The 15,187-nt window shown below is 61.3% G+C and overlaps 2 protein-coding genes across 5 annotated transcripts; one reads left to right on the top strand and one right to left on the bottom strand.

Moving 5' to 3' along the window:
* Positions 1-2,082: 2,082 nt before the first annotated feature.
* LOC136790892 (antigen WC1.1-like) lies at positions 2,083-7,109 on the bottom strand. Its single transcript, XM_066997583.1, has 12 exons — positions 6,912-7,109; positions 6,077-6,787; positions 5,697-5,999; positions 5,276-5,596; positions 4,884-5,198; positions 4,505-4,813; positions 4,062-4,403; positions 3,800-3,946; positions 3,627-3,722; positions 3,462-3,548; positions 3,181-3,317; positions 2,083-2,235 (listed from the first exon to the last, which is right to left on the bottom strand). Exons 1-12 carry the CDS (start codon positions 6,961-6,963, stop codon positions 2,083-2,085), a joined length of 2,973 nt encoding a protein of 990 aa, XP_066853684.1. The 5' UTR covers positions 6,964-7,109.
* Positions 7,110-7,812: 703 nt separating this feature from the next.
* On the top strand, positions 7,813-14,383 carry LOC136791022 (E3 ubiquitin-protein ligase Topors-like). Of its 4 annotated transcripts, none has more exons than XM_066998868.1 (2): positions 7,813-12,786; positions 13,524-14,383. In XM_066998868.1, the coding sequence occupies exon 2, from the start codon at positions 13,554-13,556 to the stop codon at positions 14,331-14,333; it is 780 nt and encodes a 259-aa protein (XP_066854969.1). In that variant the 5' UTR covers positions 7,813-12,786; positions 13,524-13,553; the 3' UTR covers positions 14,334-14,383. The 4 variants fall into 4 exon arrangements, with proteins under 4 accessions (XP_066854969.1, XP_066854967.1, XP_066854966.1 ...); XM_066998866.1 differs by having other exon boundaries at positions 7,813-13,209; XM_066998865.1 differs by having other exon boundaries at positions 7,813-13,247.
* Positions 14,384-15,187: the final 804 nt, after the last annotated feature.

Here is a 15,187-nt window from a genome sequence, read left to right as displayed (position 1 = left end):
TCTAGCCTAAACCTCCCCTGCCCCAGCTTGACACCATTCCCATGGGTCCTATCACTGGTGACTAAGGAGAATAGGTCGGCGCCTGCCCCTCCACTCCCCCTCGTGAGGAAGCTGTAGGCCTCGATGAGGTCCCCCCTCAGCCTCCTCTTCTCCAGGCTGAACAGACCAAGTGACCTCAGTCGCTCCTCATACGTCTTCCCCTCTAGGCCCTTCACCATCTTTGTCGTCCTCCTCTGGACGCTCTCCAACAGTTTAATGTCCTTCCTGTACTGTGGTGCCCAGAACTGCACACAGTACTGGAGTTGAGTCCGCACAGTGCAGAGCAGAGCGGGACAATCACATCCCTCGACCGACTAGCAATGCTGTGCTTGATGCACCCCAGGATATGGCTGGCCTTCCTGGCTGCCAGGGCACACTGCTGGCTCATATTCAACCTGCTGTCAGCCACAGCCCCCAGATCCCTCTCTGCAGGGCTGCTCTCCAGCATGTCGTCCCCCAGTCTGTCCATACAGCCAGGGTTGCCCCGTCCCAGGTGCAGGACCCGGCACTTGCTCTTGTTAAACTTCATGTGGTTTAGGCCGCATGAACAGGCAGAGGGGAGGGCACGTCACGTCAGAGGGACGCTTCCCCTGCCCCAGCGCCCCCAGCACCACCCGCCCAGGGCACGGCCAGCCGGCACGGAGGGGCCACAGCCGGGTACCCCGTGAGCATCCAATCAGCAGGCAGGTGCTGTGCCCGGGCCTGGCCCAGCAGCAGGACGGGGGCACCCAGCGGCACCAGCAGGCCCAGGGGGCACGCCGCGCACCGCCGGGGAGCCCGGCCCTGGGGCCTCCTGATGGGCACGGAGAGGCTGAGCCAAAAAGACCTCTCCTCAGCTCCCTGGCGCAGGGGGCTGAGGCACTCCTGTGTTGCGCGGGATGGAGCTACAGCCTGCCGGGGCCTCGGCCAGGCTCACGGCCAGAAGCCTTCCCTCTCCTTTGTTTGCGAGGGAACTGCAGCCTCCTTGGATGTGGGGACCAGCAGAAACAACGGCGCGCAGCGTAGAGTCATTGTAGCCATGCTTAGCTTTGCGCCCACTGGCAAGAATGCGCTGAGTGCTGCACAGCAGCAAGAAGAACCTCGGTGTTCTGCCACTTGTGGCAAATGGTGGAGGATCAAATCCAGGCAGTTACAAACTCGTGCTCCTCCAAGCTGACGGGAGATCCTCAGAAACAGCTCGGCTTCAGGCAGCGCTGTGACATCTCCAAAGTGAGATGGCCAACAGCGTATTGGCTTGTATGAGAACTGGTATGGCCAAGAGAGCAAGGGAAGTGATTGTTCCTCTCTACTCAGCCCTGGAGAGGCTGGAACTCCAAAATTGTGTTCACTTTTGTCCCTCTCACTACAAGGACAGGCAGGTGCTGGAGCGTGTCCAAAGAAGGGCAGCAAAGCTGTTGAAGTGTCTAGAGAACAAGTCTTATGAGGAGTTGCTGAGAGCCGCTGAAAAAGGCCTGGAGAAAAGGAGGCTCAGAGGTGACCTTATCATGCTCTTGAAATACCTTAAAGGAGGCTGTAGGGAGGTGGGGGTCCGTCTCTTCTCCCAAACACATCGGGTGAGCCAAACTGGCCAAAGGGACACTGCATCCTATATGGCATCATGCTGAACAATAAAGACGGAGGGGGTGTGCTGGGGGGGACTGCTGCCTGGGGACAGGCTGGGCTTCGGTCAGAGTATATTGAGCAATTGCACTGTGCACCACTTGTTTCAAATCTATATACTTATTTATTTACTGCTATCATCATTATTATTTTCCCTTCACTTGCTGTCCTATTTAACTGTCTCATGACAGTAACCCATGAGTTTAACCTTTTTTTTTTTTTTTTCTGAGTTCTCTGCCCCATCCCACTTGGGCAGGGGAGGGGAACCAGTGAAGGGCTCTGTGGTACTCAGCTGCCTGCTGGGTTAAATGACAGCAACCTGCGCCAACTCAAGCAGCTGTGCTGGAAATTACCAATCATAACCATCATCTGAGAAAAGGAAGAAGCAAAACCCATAAAGGAACAGCTCACTACTAGCTTCTTAACCACCACGTATCTTGAGGTTTAGCAGGTTGCTGTCTGGTCCGGGAAGGAGAGGGACAGGCGAATGCTGTTGCCTATTTTGCTGGGACAGGTTTTGTTTTCAGAAACTACTTGCAGTGCAATAATAAGAAAATTCTGTTCTAGTAGGTCCATGTCCTTCTTGTAGTGGAGGCCCTAGAGTTTAACACAGTACTCAAAGTGTAGCCTCAACAGGGCTGAGTACAGAGGGACAATCATTTCCCTTGCTCTGCTGGCCATGCTATTTCTGATACTAGCCAGGATGCTGTTGGCCCTCTTGGCCACCTCAGCACACCGCTGGCTCCTGGTCAGCCCCCTGCCCACCAATCCCCCCAGCTCCCTTCCCACCAGGCAGATTTCCAGCCTCTCTGCCCCCAGCCTGCAGCCTTGCATGGGGTTGTTGTTCCCCAAGTGCAGGATGCGGCACTTGGCCTTGTTGAACCTCGAACAGCTAGCCTCGGCCCATCGGTCCAGCCTATCCAGGTCCCTCTGCAGGCCTTCCTGCCCTCAGGCACATCAACACTCCTGCCCACCTTGGTGTCCTTTGCCAGCTTGCTGAGGGTGCATGCGATCCCCTCGCTGTGCACTGGGAGGTGGCAGGCTGGGGCAGGGAAAGCGTCCTAGGGATGCACCGTGCCCTTCCCTCAGCCTGTTCTCCTGTTGGGGAGAGCGTGCAGCTCTGGGGCCAAAGGAGGGCCCTGGGCCCAGGCCCTGGGCTCTTCCCCATCCTCCCTTTGCATGCCCAGAGCCATGGGGACGTGCCAGTGGGCCCAGCTCTGCCCCGTGGCCCCAAAGGACGGACGATGGACTCAGGAGAGAGACAGGTGCCGGTGCTGGGAGTGAGGTTCCAAGCACTTGGGGACTTTAATCAGAAAGAGTGCTGTGCAGGGAAACACCATGCAGAAAAACTTCACAAGGACCCTGGCGTGACGTTGGGCCACAGGTGCGGGTGGGCCGATGGAGCCGTTTCTGCAGTGTGCTGAGGGCTGTGCAGGGACGGGTGCCCCCCCATGGGCATGGCCACCCGTCCCTGGGGCCGGAGCCCCCTCTTGCAGCCATGTCCCCAGGCTCTCCTCACGGCGCTGTCCCCAGGGTGCTGACGTCAACGTCATCATAGCCCGTGTCCCCATGGGAGTGCGCCGGGGTGTCCCCGCCATGGGGAGCGGGGGCCTCCTCCGGCACAGCCGCAGCATCGTCGTAGCCATCCGGGGGGCTGTGCCCAGGCTGGGCCTGGGGGGCTGCACCAGGCATGGAGGGGCCGGGGCTGAGGACGCAGCCGCAAGGGCCACACTTCCTCAGCTCCCCAGCACCACTGCTTGGCCACGGCCCCTCTCCTCGGTCCCCTGTGCCTTCCTGTCTTTGCTGAGTGCCCCTCCACCTACCTGGGACCTCCCTCGGGTTGTTCTCCTCCTTATTGCTATCCCAGTTCTCATCTTGCAACTTCATGCCTGAGCCCTTGGACTGGGAGCCTGCAGTGGAGAAGAGGGCACTGGGTGCTTGTCCAGGGATGGGACAGCCCCAGGCCCCGGGGAAGACCGTGCTCCCACCTGTGTGACTGGGCACCTCCTGGTACTCGGGCATCAGGCTGTAATCCAGTTCTTCATACACGGCCTCAGAGCCGGGATCCGTGGCTCTGATGGGGCCTGAAAGGCAGTAGCATTGCATCGGCATCCCCCTCTGTCCTCCATGATCCCAGGGGAACCCCCAAGGCAGTGCCCACCTCGGCGTTGCACCCGTGCGCGGTGTGCCTGCACAGCCAGGGCTGCCAGAGCCAGGCACAGCAGTGTCCCCAGCAGCACGCACAGGACCGTGGGCATGGGCACGCTCCCTGACACTGCTGTCAGTGGGGCAACGCTGCTGGTGACACCTGCAGGGATGGCCAGGGGCAGTGTGAGGCTGGGATCTGCATGGCAGCAGGGGCATGGGGCAGTGGGCATGGGCAGAGCCACCTGTGCAAGCATCCCTGTGCTGGCAGCTGCTACCTGCAGTTGTGGTGGCCCCGCTCGTTCCCTCGGTGTCCTCGTCACAGGCGATGTGGGTGACCCCGTCAGGTCCGCAGGACTGCAGGTGCCAGGGCGCCGAGGGGCAGCGCCAGAGCGAGGGGACCCCCTCCTGGCATTGCACCCAGCCCAGCCAGGCGGGGACCGAGCCGTGTGCAGGGACGTCCTCCAGCCTCCCCCCGGTGCCACAGCCCAGCTGGCGGCAGACAACGTCAGCTGTGGCGGGGCTGGTGTCGTTGGCGCACACGCGGCCCCACGTCCCCTCGTGCAGCACCTCCAGGTGCCCGCTGCAGCTGCTGCTGCCCCCCGCCAGACGCAGCAGCCCTGCAACAACAGGGGACAGCGGGGTCACGGCACCTCACAGAGCAGCGCGCACCCCACGGGCAGTGGGGACTGCTCCCCAGCTCAGGGATCACAGTGCTCACCTGAGCACACGGCACCGGCACCACCGCCCCGGCGGCAGCCACGCCGTGCTGGGGCTGGGCAGTCCCAGAGAGCCGCCTCCGTCCCCGAGCAGCCCCCGGCACCCGGCCACAGCGTCCCCACGCCGGGCCCGAAGCGCTCAGAGCCGGGCGCCTCCAGGGCCCGTCCGCACCCCAGCTGGCGGCACACGACGTCGGCATGTGGCAGGTCCCAGGCGTCCTGGCAGACGGTGCCCCAGGTGCCCTCGCTGTACACCTCCACCCTGCCGGCGCAGCGCCCGGGGCCGCCCGCCAGCCTCAGCCGCCGGCTGCCTGCACGGGAGGGCCAGGATGGGGCTGGGGGCACCCGCTGGGCACCCGCGGCCCTTCCCGGCGCACTCACCTGAGCAGGCAACGGCCGCCTCTGTGGGGCTGTGGCTGGGCGCTGCGGCAGGCCCCGAGGCGTTGCACTGCGCCAGGCGCTCCTCGGTGCCAGCACACCGCAGCTCCTGCAGCTCCACAGGGCCCAAGCTGGCGGCCGGCACAGCGTAGACCTTCTCTGGCACACCGCAGCCCAGCTGCCGGCACGCCACGGAGGCAGCTCGGTCATCCCACGGCCCCGCAGTCACAGAGGCCCAGTGCCCGGGGCTTGTGACCACCTCCAGCCGCCCGTCACACCGGCTCTCCCCGTCCAGCAGCCGCAGGGGATCAGCGGCGCCTGCGAGACCCCGGTCATGCCATGGGGATGGGCAGTGCTCCCCGCCTGCCACGGGTGCCCGCGTCCCCTGCACCCACCTGAGCAGTTGACGGCGGCGGCATGGCCAGGGGGGCAGGCGGGCTCCCCCAGCACCGCCACGGGGCACTCGCCCGGGTGCCGCTCGCTCCCGCTGCAGCTCAGGGCATCGCGCCGCAGCAGCCCCGTCGCCGTGCCCGTCCCAAAATGGCCTCCTGGGGGCAGGGAGGCGGCGGGGCCGCAGCCCAGGTGGCGGCACAGGACGTGGGCGTCGGGCAGGTCCCAGGCGGTGGCACAGAGGGATCCCCATGTCCCCTGCTCCTCCACCTCCACCCGCCCGGCGCAGCCCGAGCCGCCATCCGCCAAACGGAAACCGGTGTAGGCTGCAGCGAAGAGAGGGTGCTTGGGAGGCAGCACAACAGGGACCCACTGGGCACATCACCCTGCAAGGGTCCACCCCAGCCCCCCAGCCCCAGCACTTACGTGAGCAGACGATAGAAGCGGGGCCAGCACAGGACTGGCCGTGGGTCAGCCGCTGGGCGCAGTTGGCGAGGAGTGGCTCGCTGCCGTTGCACTCAAAGGCGCCGTCCCAGAGCGGCCCCGTTGCTGCCCCAAAATGGCCGGCACCGGGGACGGCCACTGCCATGCCGCAGCCCAGCTCCCTGCAGACCACCTGGGCGGCCTTGAGGTCCACGTGGCCGTGGCAGACGGTGGCCCAGGCGCGGCCCTGCCGCACCTCCAGCCGCCCCGAGCAGGCGCCGTCCCCTCCAGTCAGACGGGAGAACCCTGCCGGGAGAGGAGGGCTCCTGAGGGGAATGCAGACAATGGGGCTCCCTGCAGCACCACATGTCCCCAGCTCTCACCTTGGCAGACTACAGCAGTGTCAAAGTCATGACGGCCATTGTAGGGTCCCCAGCCTTGAATCTTGCAGTCCCAGAGGGCCTTCTCAGCCCCATGGCAGTCAACAAAGCCCAAGCTGATAGAACCTTCTGCTTGGCCAAAGCGGGAGCTGTAGTAGGCGCTAGTGGCTGAGCCGCAGCCCATCTGCTGGCACACCACCTCGGCGTCCTCCATGTCCCAGGCATTGTCCGCCACCGTGCCCCAGCGTCCCCGCAGCTTCACCTCCACTCTCCCCTCACAGGGTCCCCTGCCAGCCGCCAGACGCAGCTCCAGCGCCTCTGTACCAGGCACCAGCCTCAGTCCAGTCCTGGGGGTCCCAGCACGGCATCCCCAGTACCACCACCCCTCCTCACCTGTGCAGGTCACGCCCACGTCCCACTCGTGGCCACAGAAGTGCTGGCCCCAGCCAAAGTGAGGGCAGTCCTGCAAGGTGGTCTCAGAGCCACGGCAGAAGAAGGGGTGCAGCCAGATGCGTCCCTTGCCCTGCCCAAACGGGGCGTACGGGGATGCCCGGGCCACCGCACCGCAGCCCAGCTGCCGGCACACCACGCCGGCGCCGCGGTGGTCCCAGTCGAAGTCGTAGCTGCAGACGGAGCCCCACTCGCCCTCGTGCTTCACCTCCACCCGGCCGGCGCAGCGCCCGCCGCCATCCACCAGCCGCAGCTCCCCGCTGCCTGCGGGCAACCCCAGGGACCTTGCTGAGCCCGCGGGGTGCCTGCCCCACGGCTGCTCCCTGCCCCACCGCTTGCCCACTGCCCCACAGCCAGCCCCTGCCCCACGGCCAGCCCCACCACTCACCCCCGCAGAGCTGCACGCAGAGGAGCAGCCCCAGTGCTCTGGCAGGCACCATCCTGCCCCCAGTGCCAGACGCAGCCCCGCGGCGGGGAGGGGGATATATAGGCAGCCCCCGCTGGCAGGAGCCAATGGGGGCGGCGGAGGCACCTTGTGAGCCGCTATCAGGAGGGTTATCTGCAGCCTGCCGGGGCCCAGCCTCCAATAACCTGCTCTGTGCCCAAATATGAGACTCGGCTCCGCTTCTGGCGTCAACCACCACCCCACCCCCCCACTGGGGCTCAGCACTCAGATGTCCCCAAGGGGAGCCAGCCTGTCCGGCACCCATGTCCCTCTGAGTATGGGTTGGGGCAGTGCCCAAGGAGAGCAGGTCCCCACGAGGACAGGATTGGCCCCAGAATAGGGCCTCTCTCAGCACCTCAGTGCCCAGACTTTGTCGGGGGGGTGCCTTGACCCACCTGGAAGAAGCCTGGGGGTAACCGGGGAGGATGTGGTCTCTGTTCTGGCCCTGCCACATGCAGGAGGGACATCTCCAGCCCCTTGCAGCGGCTGGTGGCACAGGGCACAAGGGGGACGGTTTCCCCCACTCGGGGACCTGGTGTCGGCACCGACCGCACGCAGCTGCTGGGCCACCTGCACTGCTGGCGATAGCATCGTGGCTTTATGCAGCATCGGGGATGCTACCAACGGGGTTCGGAGCTCAGAATGAGCCCAAGGTACCTACACGGCTTCTTGGGGACTGTACTTCGGCAGTGGATGGGGACAGTCCATGTGCTACTTGCGGTGGGGGCAGAAAGGAGCCCCAAAGTGGGAGGTAGAGGAGGAGGTGGAGGTAGCCTGACCCGAGCAGCAGGCACAGAGACAGCCACAGAGGACAGCATGTTGCAGGGTGGTCCAGCTGCTGCGGGGCCAGCGCAGAAGCCCCCAGCTTTAGAAGGGGCCAGGAGCAGGGGCCCAGCCCTCCCTGCCCGTGTCCCTGTGTGCAGCCCGGTGCTGGGGCAGGAGGAAGTGTGTGCCGGATGTGCAGGCGCTGCTCAAAAGTGAAGCCCTGCCCGTACGCAGGGCCGGGACACAGGGCATTGCCCTTCTGGCACAGCCCCGCTGCAGGAGGAGCGCGTGGCAGCACAGCTCACTGAGGACCGGGGGCTCCTGGGTCCACGGCTGCAGGGCCAGGCTCTGCCAAGGGGCTGCAGCTCCCGGGCTGCTCAGAAAGGCCCAGGCCGGGCTTCAGCCCGCAGGACCTTGCCATGCTGGCAAGCTGGGCACCCAGCCCCAAACCCCCTGGTGGGGAGGTCAGCCTCAGAAGCAGAGTGGGAAGTGCTCCCCATCTGGAGATCACATCTTGGCCCCAGTGATCAGGAATTCAGAATTTTTGATTCTAGGGCAAGTAAGGAGAGGGGTTAGCAGAACTGCCACCTTGGACCTCTGGAGGGCAGACTTCGGCCTGCTCTGAAGAGTGGTTGACAAAGTCCCTTGGGAGGCAGTCCCGAAGGGAAAGGAAGGATGGACGCTCTTTGAGAAGGGAATCCTAAAGGCTCAGGAGCAGGCTGTGTGCCGAAAGATGATCAAGCAGGGAAGAGGATCTGCCCAACTGAACAGAGAGATGGGGCTTGAGCTCAGGGAAAAATAAATAAATACATTTTAAAAAATTTATGACCTTTGGAAGAAGGGGCAGGCCACTCAGGCACATCATCCAAAGACGTCGTGAGCCTATGCAGGGAAAAAAGGAGAAGGGCCAAAGGCCAGCTGGAACTGAGTCTGGCTTCTGTCCCCAAGGACAATAGAAAATGCTTCTCTAAATACTTAACAACAAAAAGCAACAAAAGAAGGATGAGAGAGAATCCCCATCCCTTATTGGATGTGGTAGAAAAACACACTGACCAGAGATGAGGAAAAGGCTCAGGTATACTTAGCTATATGCAAGTCTATGGTGCCAGATGGGATCCACCCAAGGGTACTGAGGGAGCTGGCGGAAATGCTCAACAAGAATCATAGAATCATAGAATATCCCGAGTTGGAAGACACCCAGAAGGATCATAGAGTCCAACTCCTGGCAGGTCTACCCAAAATTTTAGACCATGTGACTAAGTGCACAGTCCAAACATTTTTTAAACTCCGACAGGCTGGGTGCAGTGACTACTTCCCTGGGGAGCCAGTTCCAGTGTGCGACCACCCTCTCACTGAAGAACCTCTTCCCGTCTTCTAGCCTAAACCTCCCCTGCCCCAGCTTAACACCATTCCTTCCCACGGGTCCTATCACTGGTGACTAAAGAGAATTTTTTTTTATGCCACTTTGTATCACTTATCAGCAGTCCTGGCTACCAGGGGAGGTTCCCAGTCGACTGGCGACTAGCAAATGTGACGCCCAACTCCAAGAAAGGCTGGAAGGAGGATATGGGCAACTACAGGCCCGTCAGTCTGACCCTGGTGCCAGGGAAGCTCATGGAGCAGCTTGCCTTGAGTGCAATCACATAACACTTAAAGGACACCCAGGTGATCAGGCCCAGTCAGCACTGGTTTATCAAAGGCAGGTCCTGCTCCACCAGCCCAATCTCTTTCTACGACAAGGTGACACGCTCAGTGGATGAGGGAAAGGCTGTGTATGTTCTCTACCTAGACTTCAGTAAGGCTTTTGACACCGTTTCTGAAGCACTCAACTGAAGAACCTGGCTGCTCAAGGGTTTTTAACCCACTTGGTTGGGTTAAAAACTGGCTGGAGGCCAGGCCCAGAGAGTCGTGGTGAATGGAGCTAAATCCAGTTGGAGGCTGGTCACAAGTGGTGTATCCCCAGGGCTCAGTGCTGGGTCCAGTTCTCTGTAATATCTTCCCCAATGATCAGATGAGGGGATCGAATGCACCCTCAGCAAGCTGGCAGAGGACACCAAGGTGGACAGGAGCGCTGATGTGCTTGAGGGCAGGAAGGATCTGGAGAGGGACCTGGATAGGCTGGACTGATGGGCCGAGGCCAACTGTACGAGGTTCAACAAGGCCAAGTGCCGCGTCCTGCACTTGGGGCACAACAACCCCATGCAAGGCTGCAGGCTGGGGGCAGAGAGGCTGGAAAGCTGCCTGGCGGGAAGGGAGCTGGGGGGATTGGTGGGCAGGGGGCTGAACAGGAGCCAGCAGTGTGCTCAGGTGGCTAAGAGGGCCAACAGCCTCCTGGCTTGTATCAGAACTGTTGTGGCCAGCAGGGCGAGGGAAGTGATTGTCCCTCTGTACTTGGCCCTGTTGAGGCCACACCTTGAGTACTGCATTCAACTCTAGGGCCCCCACTACAAGAAGGACATGGACCGGTCCAGAGGAGGCCATGAGGGTGATCAGAGGGCTGGAGCAGCTCTCCTCTGCAGACAGGCTGAGGGAGTTGGGGTTTTTCAGCCTGAAGAAGAGAAGGCTCCGGGGAGACCTTCCAGTGGCTTTCCACTACTTAAAGGAGACTACAGGAAAGCTGGGGAGGGACTCTTCATCAGAGACTCTGCATCATGGCCTCCCATCCCTGCAGGGAGGCAACAGCGCCTCCCACTTGAGTGTTATCAGCAAACTTGCTGAGGATGCATTCCATTCCTGCATCTGAATCATGGATAAAATTGTTCCCCAGATAAGGTTAAGGGTCTAGAGGGGAAGATGTGTGAGGAGCGGCTGAGGTCCCTTGGTTTGTTCAGCCCACACAGAGCAGGCTGAGGGGAGGCCTCATGGCGGCCTGCAGCTCCCTCACGAGGGGAGCGGAGGGGCAGGCGCTGAGCTCTGCTCTCTGGGGACAGCGACAGGACCCGAGGGAACGGCATGGGGCTGGGACAGGGGAGGGTCAGGCTGGGTGTGAGGGAAAGGTTCTTTACCGGGAGGGTGGTTGGGTACTGGGACAGGCTCCCCAGGGACATGGTCACAGCACCGAGCCTGCCGGAGTTCAAGAAGCGTCTCAGACACATGGTCTGATTTTTGGGTGGTCCTTTGAGGACCCAGGAGTTGGACTCGATGATCCTTGTGGATCCCTTCCAACTCAGCATGTTCCATGATTCTGTGATTCTTCCTCCTGCCATGGCCACGTGGCCCTGCCTTGGAGTAGCCTGCCTCATTCTCTTCCTCCTCCTCCTCCTTCTCAGTAGGAGTTTCTGCCCTTACTAAACGAGGTGACTTTGGCATCCATTGTTTCGTCTTGTGGACAGAGGTGACTGAGAGCGGCATGGGTTGGTTCTCGGGCCCAGCCGCAGGGCCTGTCGCAGGGGCTGGCATGGCTGCATGTTGTAGTGATTTCTGTCTCTTTGGAATTGCCAGGGTGATGGCCCACCTTTCTCAAACATTTAACTAGGGTTTTAGGATTCTGTACGTGTTCAGGGCAGAAGTTCCAAAGCATTGGAGGTGCTTATGGAAGAACTTCTTTACTGAAAGGGTTGTGAGGCATTGGAAGGGGCTGCCCAGGGAAGTGGTTGAGTCACCATCCCTGGAGACCTTTAAAAGACATTTAAATGTAGAGCTTAGTGATATGGTTTAGTGGAGGACTTGTTAGTATTAGGTCAGAGGTTGGACTAGGTGATCTTGGAGGTCTCTTCCAACCTAGATGAGTCTGTGATTCTCTGATGTATGTATATGTGTATGTATGCAGACATATAGCCCATGATGCAACGCCTGCCAGGCTGAAGTTAACACACGTGAAGATATAAGAGTATGTCATAAAAAGATTGATTTATTTTTACACTAGGCTTTCTGATATGCCTACGGGAGTATTGCCAAAGGAATTTTCCCAAAGGAAAACAACTGCCATTTCTCAAAAACTGAAGAAGAAGGAATATTAATTATGTTAATTAAACTGAAATACATTTTACATTTTCAAATATTTATATCTGAAGACAGCGGCAGAGAGGGCCAGGCTCTGCTGTGGTGGTTTTACCGTGCTACACAGCTGAGCTCCACCAAAACCGCTCTCTCACTCGCCCTCGTTGATGACAATAGGGGAGATAATATGATGGAAAGGGCTCAAGGGTTGAGTTAAGGACAGGGAGATTGCTCACCAGTTACGGCACGGGCAATACAGATCCGTGTAGAGAGATCAATATAATTTCTTTCCAATCATTAGCAGACTAGAAGAGTGAGGAACTAAAAGCATGCTAAAAACACCTTCCCCCATCCACCCTCTTCTACGTCCTCCCCCGATCGGTGCAGGGGAACAGGCAATGGGGGCTGCGGTCAGTCCCTGATGCTTCGTCTCTGCACCGCTCCTTCACGGTCACTCTCTGCTCCTGCTCCACGTGGGTCCCTCCCACGGGATGCCGTCCTTCCCGAACTGAGCCTGCCGGGGCTGCCCACAGGCAGCAGCTCCTCAGGAACTGCTCCCACATGGCTCCGTACCATGGGGTCCATCCCCCAGGAGCAAACTGCTCCAGCTCGGGTCCCCCACGGGCGGCACCTCACCCCAGAACCCCTGCTCCTGTGTGGGCTCCTCTCCACGGGCTGCAGCTCCGGCCTGGGGCCTGCTCCTGCGGGGGCTCTCCATGGGCCGCAGCCTCCTCCAGGCCACATCCACCTGCTCCACCGGGGGCTCCTCCACGGGCTGCAGCGTGGAGATCTGCTCCGTGTGGGACCCATGGGCTGCAGGGGGACAGCCTGCTCCACCAGGGGCCTCTCCACAGGCCGCAGGGGAACTGCTGCTGGATAAGGGGAACGTCCTGGATCAGGGCCCCCAGCACAAGAAAGATGTGGCCCTGCTGGAGCGAGTCCAGGGGAGGGCGGCAAAGGTGATCAGGGGGCTGGAGCAGCTGTCCTATGAAGAAAAGCTGAGCGAGCTGGGGCTGTTCAGCCTGGAGAAGAGAGGCTCTGGGGAGACCTCCTTGCGGCCCTTCAATACTTAAAGGGGTCTTATAAAAAGGATGGAGAAGGACTCTTTACTCAGGTAGGCAATGCCGGGAACCAGTGGGAATGGCTTTAAACTAAAAGAGGATAGATTTAGGTTAGACGTTAGGAGGAACTTCTTCCCTGTGCGGGTAGTGAGGCAAATGAAGTAACCTAGCGGGTGGCATCCCTGCCTATGGCAGGGGGTTGGAGTTAGATGATCACAGAATCACAGAATTGCAGGGAGTGATGCCAGAGCGGTGCCAGAGTGAGCGCCGCAGGGGCTGGGGGCTCCATGTGGCGTCACACGCGCGAGGCAGCGTGATGTCACCGAGCAGGCAGTGTGATGTCACCTCACGAGGCAGTGTGACTGCGCAGCCCTCCCCGTTATGTCCAGGTGCCGGCAGGGCCCGGCCCAGCTTGGCTCGTGCCTGCACTCCTGCCCAGCGTGTCTGTGAGGCTTGGAGGGCTGAGCGGGGATTCGGTTGGGTCGTGCTGTGGGGCCGCCGGCAGCTGCTCTGGGTGCCCGTCCCCACAACATTTGCCTGTGTTTGCCCTGCCCTGTGCGCTCGCAGCAGCGCAGCTGAGCTGTGCGGGGACGTGTCCCCCTGGGGGGGCGTGGGGTGGGCACTGGGGCTCGGGGAGCTGCCAGGGGCAAGGCCTCAGCCTGGCTCCATGCCAGCAAGGAACACGGGATGGCACAGCCACGGGGCCCAAGGGTTTCCTGCTGGGGGACCGGGGCATCGTTGCTGCCCACCCTGGGAGCACCAGTGACCGTGGCCTCACTCTCTCTTGCAGTTGGTGGCATCTTTGCAGCGCCCTGCCGCCATGGACGGGTCGTCGGGCTGGGCCTGCGCGCTCTGTCGTCACGGCCAGGATGACGTGGCCTACCTGATGCCCTGCCTCCACCAGCTTTGCTTGGGCTGTGTGCTGCGGTGGGCCAAGGAGAAGCCGAGTTGCCCCCTGTGCGAGGGCAGGCTCCAGTCCATCAAGTACTCGGTGCGGTCGGCTGACGACTACCTGGAGTGTCCCATCCCAGAGCTTGCAGAGCAGCTGGGGGACGGCCAGCAGGACGAGCAGGGGGCTGCGGGGCTGGTGCTCAGGACTCCTGAGCACAGCTTCCCACCCCAGCTCTGGGCAGCCTTCTTCCAGGAGCAGCTGGCTGACGCCAGGCCCCTGCTGGCGTGGCTGCAAGAGGAGCTGCGGAGGATCTACGGCAGCCAGTGGTGGGACGTGGCTGTGGTGCAGGGAATCGTCCTCGCCTCCCTGTGCATCTTCGGGCTGGACCAGCAGGCCCTGGTGCGGCAGCTGCAGCCTTCCCTCCACAGCCACACGGTGCCCTTCGTGGCACTGCTCGTCACCGTCGCTGCAGAGCTGTACAGAACTGGGGTGCACTGGCAGCGGGAGCGCCGGGATGCCCGTGCTGCCGGGGGGAAGGAGGACAGCCCTGCGGCCACCCCTGTCACCGCAGAGGAGGAAGGGAGCCACCACAGGAGGGGCCGGGACAGGCAGCGGCAGCAGGGCCGTCTTCCCGGGGCAGCAGACCCAGCCCCTACGTCCCTGGCCGGGGCAGGGACCACTCGCCTGGGGGGCCCCGGTGCCCCTTGAAGAGTAAGGCCGACAGCAGCCCCCAGGACTATCCCCAGCCCTGCAAGAGACCGCCCCGATGGCAGGACTAGACAGGCACCCTGCAGAAGTGCCAGCCACGACTGCAATGAACAATGGGGAGGCTCTCATTCCTCGGCCTAGGCTGCCACAAAATAAAGATATCTAAAACAAGATGCGTCCCTTTCTTTCCTGGACGGCGTTTCGACTTCCTCCCCTTGTAGCTGACATGACCCCATAAGCCCCAGCTGCCACTTCTGCTCCCTCCAGAGCTATGGCACGGTGGCTGGAGCATCCTTGCTGCTGCTTGTGGCCCCACCAACACCACCCCAGCAGCCCTTCCCTTGGGGTCAGCTGGTGGCAGCTTTGGCTGTCTGTTTGGGTGGCATCCCTGCCTATGGCAGCGGGTTGGAGTTGGATGGTCTTTAACATCCCCTCCAACCCAAGCCACTCTTTGATTCACCCCAGCACCCAGAGCAGAGCTCACACGCAGTCGGGGCCCAAGGCGAGGGCACTGCAGGCCGGGAGCAGAAAAGGGGCTGGCTCCTATCCCGTCTGCAAGGGCCCTGATGGCCCTGCTCTGCTTCATTGTGTCCCTGCAGCTGGCTGCCTGTGTGCCTGTGCTGCACGTGGGCACTTCTCTTGTGCTCATGGAGAGAAAGAGAAAGCACAAGAGAGCTGTCAGACCCCTCCTGTGTCTGCAGAAGCAGAGCACAACAGCGAAGGCAAATCCTACGCGCCTCCTGCGTGCACAGGGAGGTCTTTGGGACTGCCGAGAACGGCCCGACAGGAGGCCAGGAAGGAGCCCCCTGCACGAGCTGGCAGCTTGTAGCATTCATGAGCTGCTGCCTTTAGGA

This window comes from Anser cygnoides, chromosome 5 (genome assembly GCF_040182565.1).
Source record: "Anser cygnoides isolate HZ-2024a breed goose chromosome 5, Taihu_goose_T2T_genome, whole genome shotgun sequence".
In the NCBI taxonomy this organism is placed as follows: Eukaryota; Metazoa; Chordata; class Aves; order Anseriformes; family Anatidae; genus Anser; species Anser cygnoides.
This window is presented reverse-complemented; position numbering and strand designations above follow the sequence as displayed.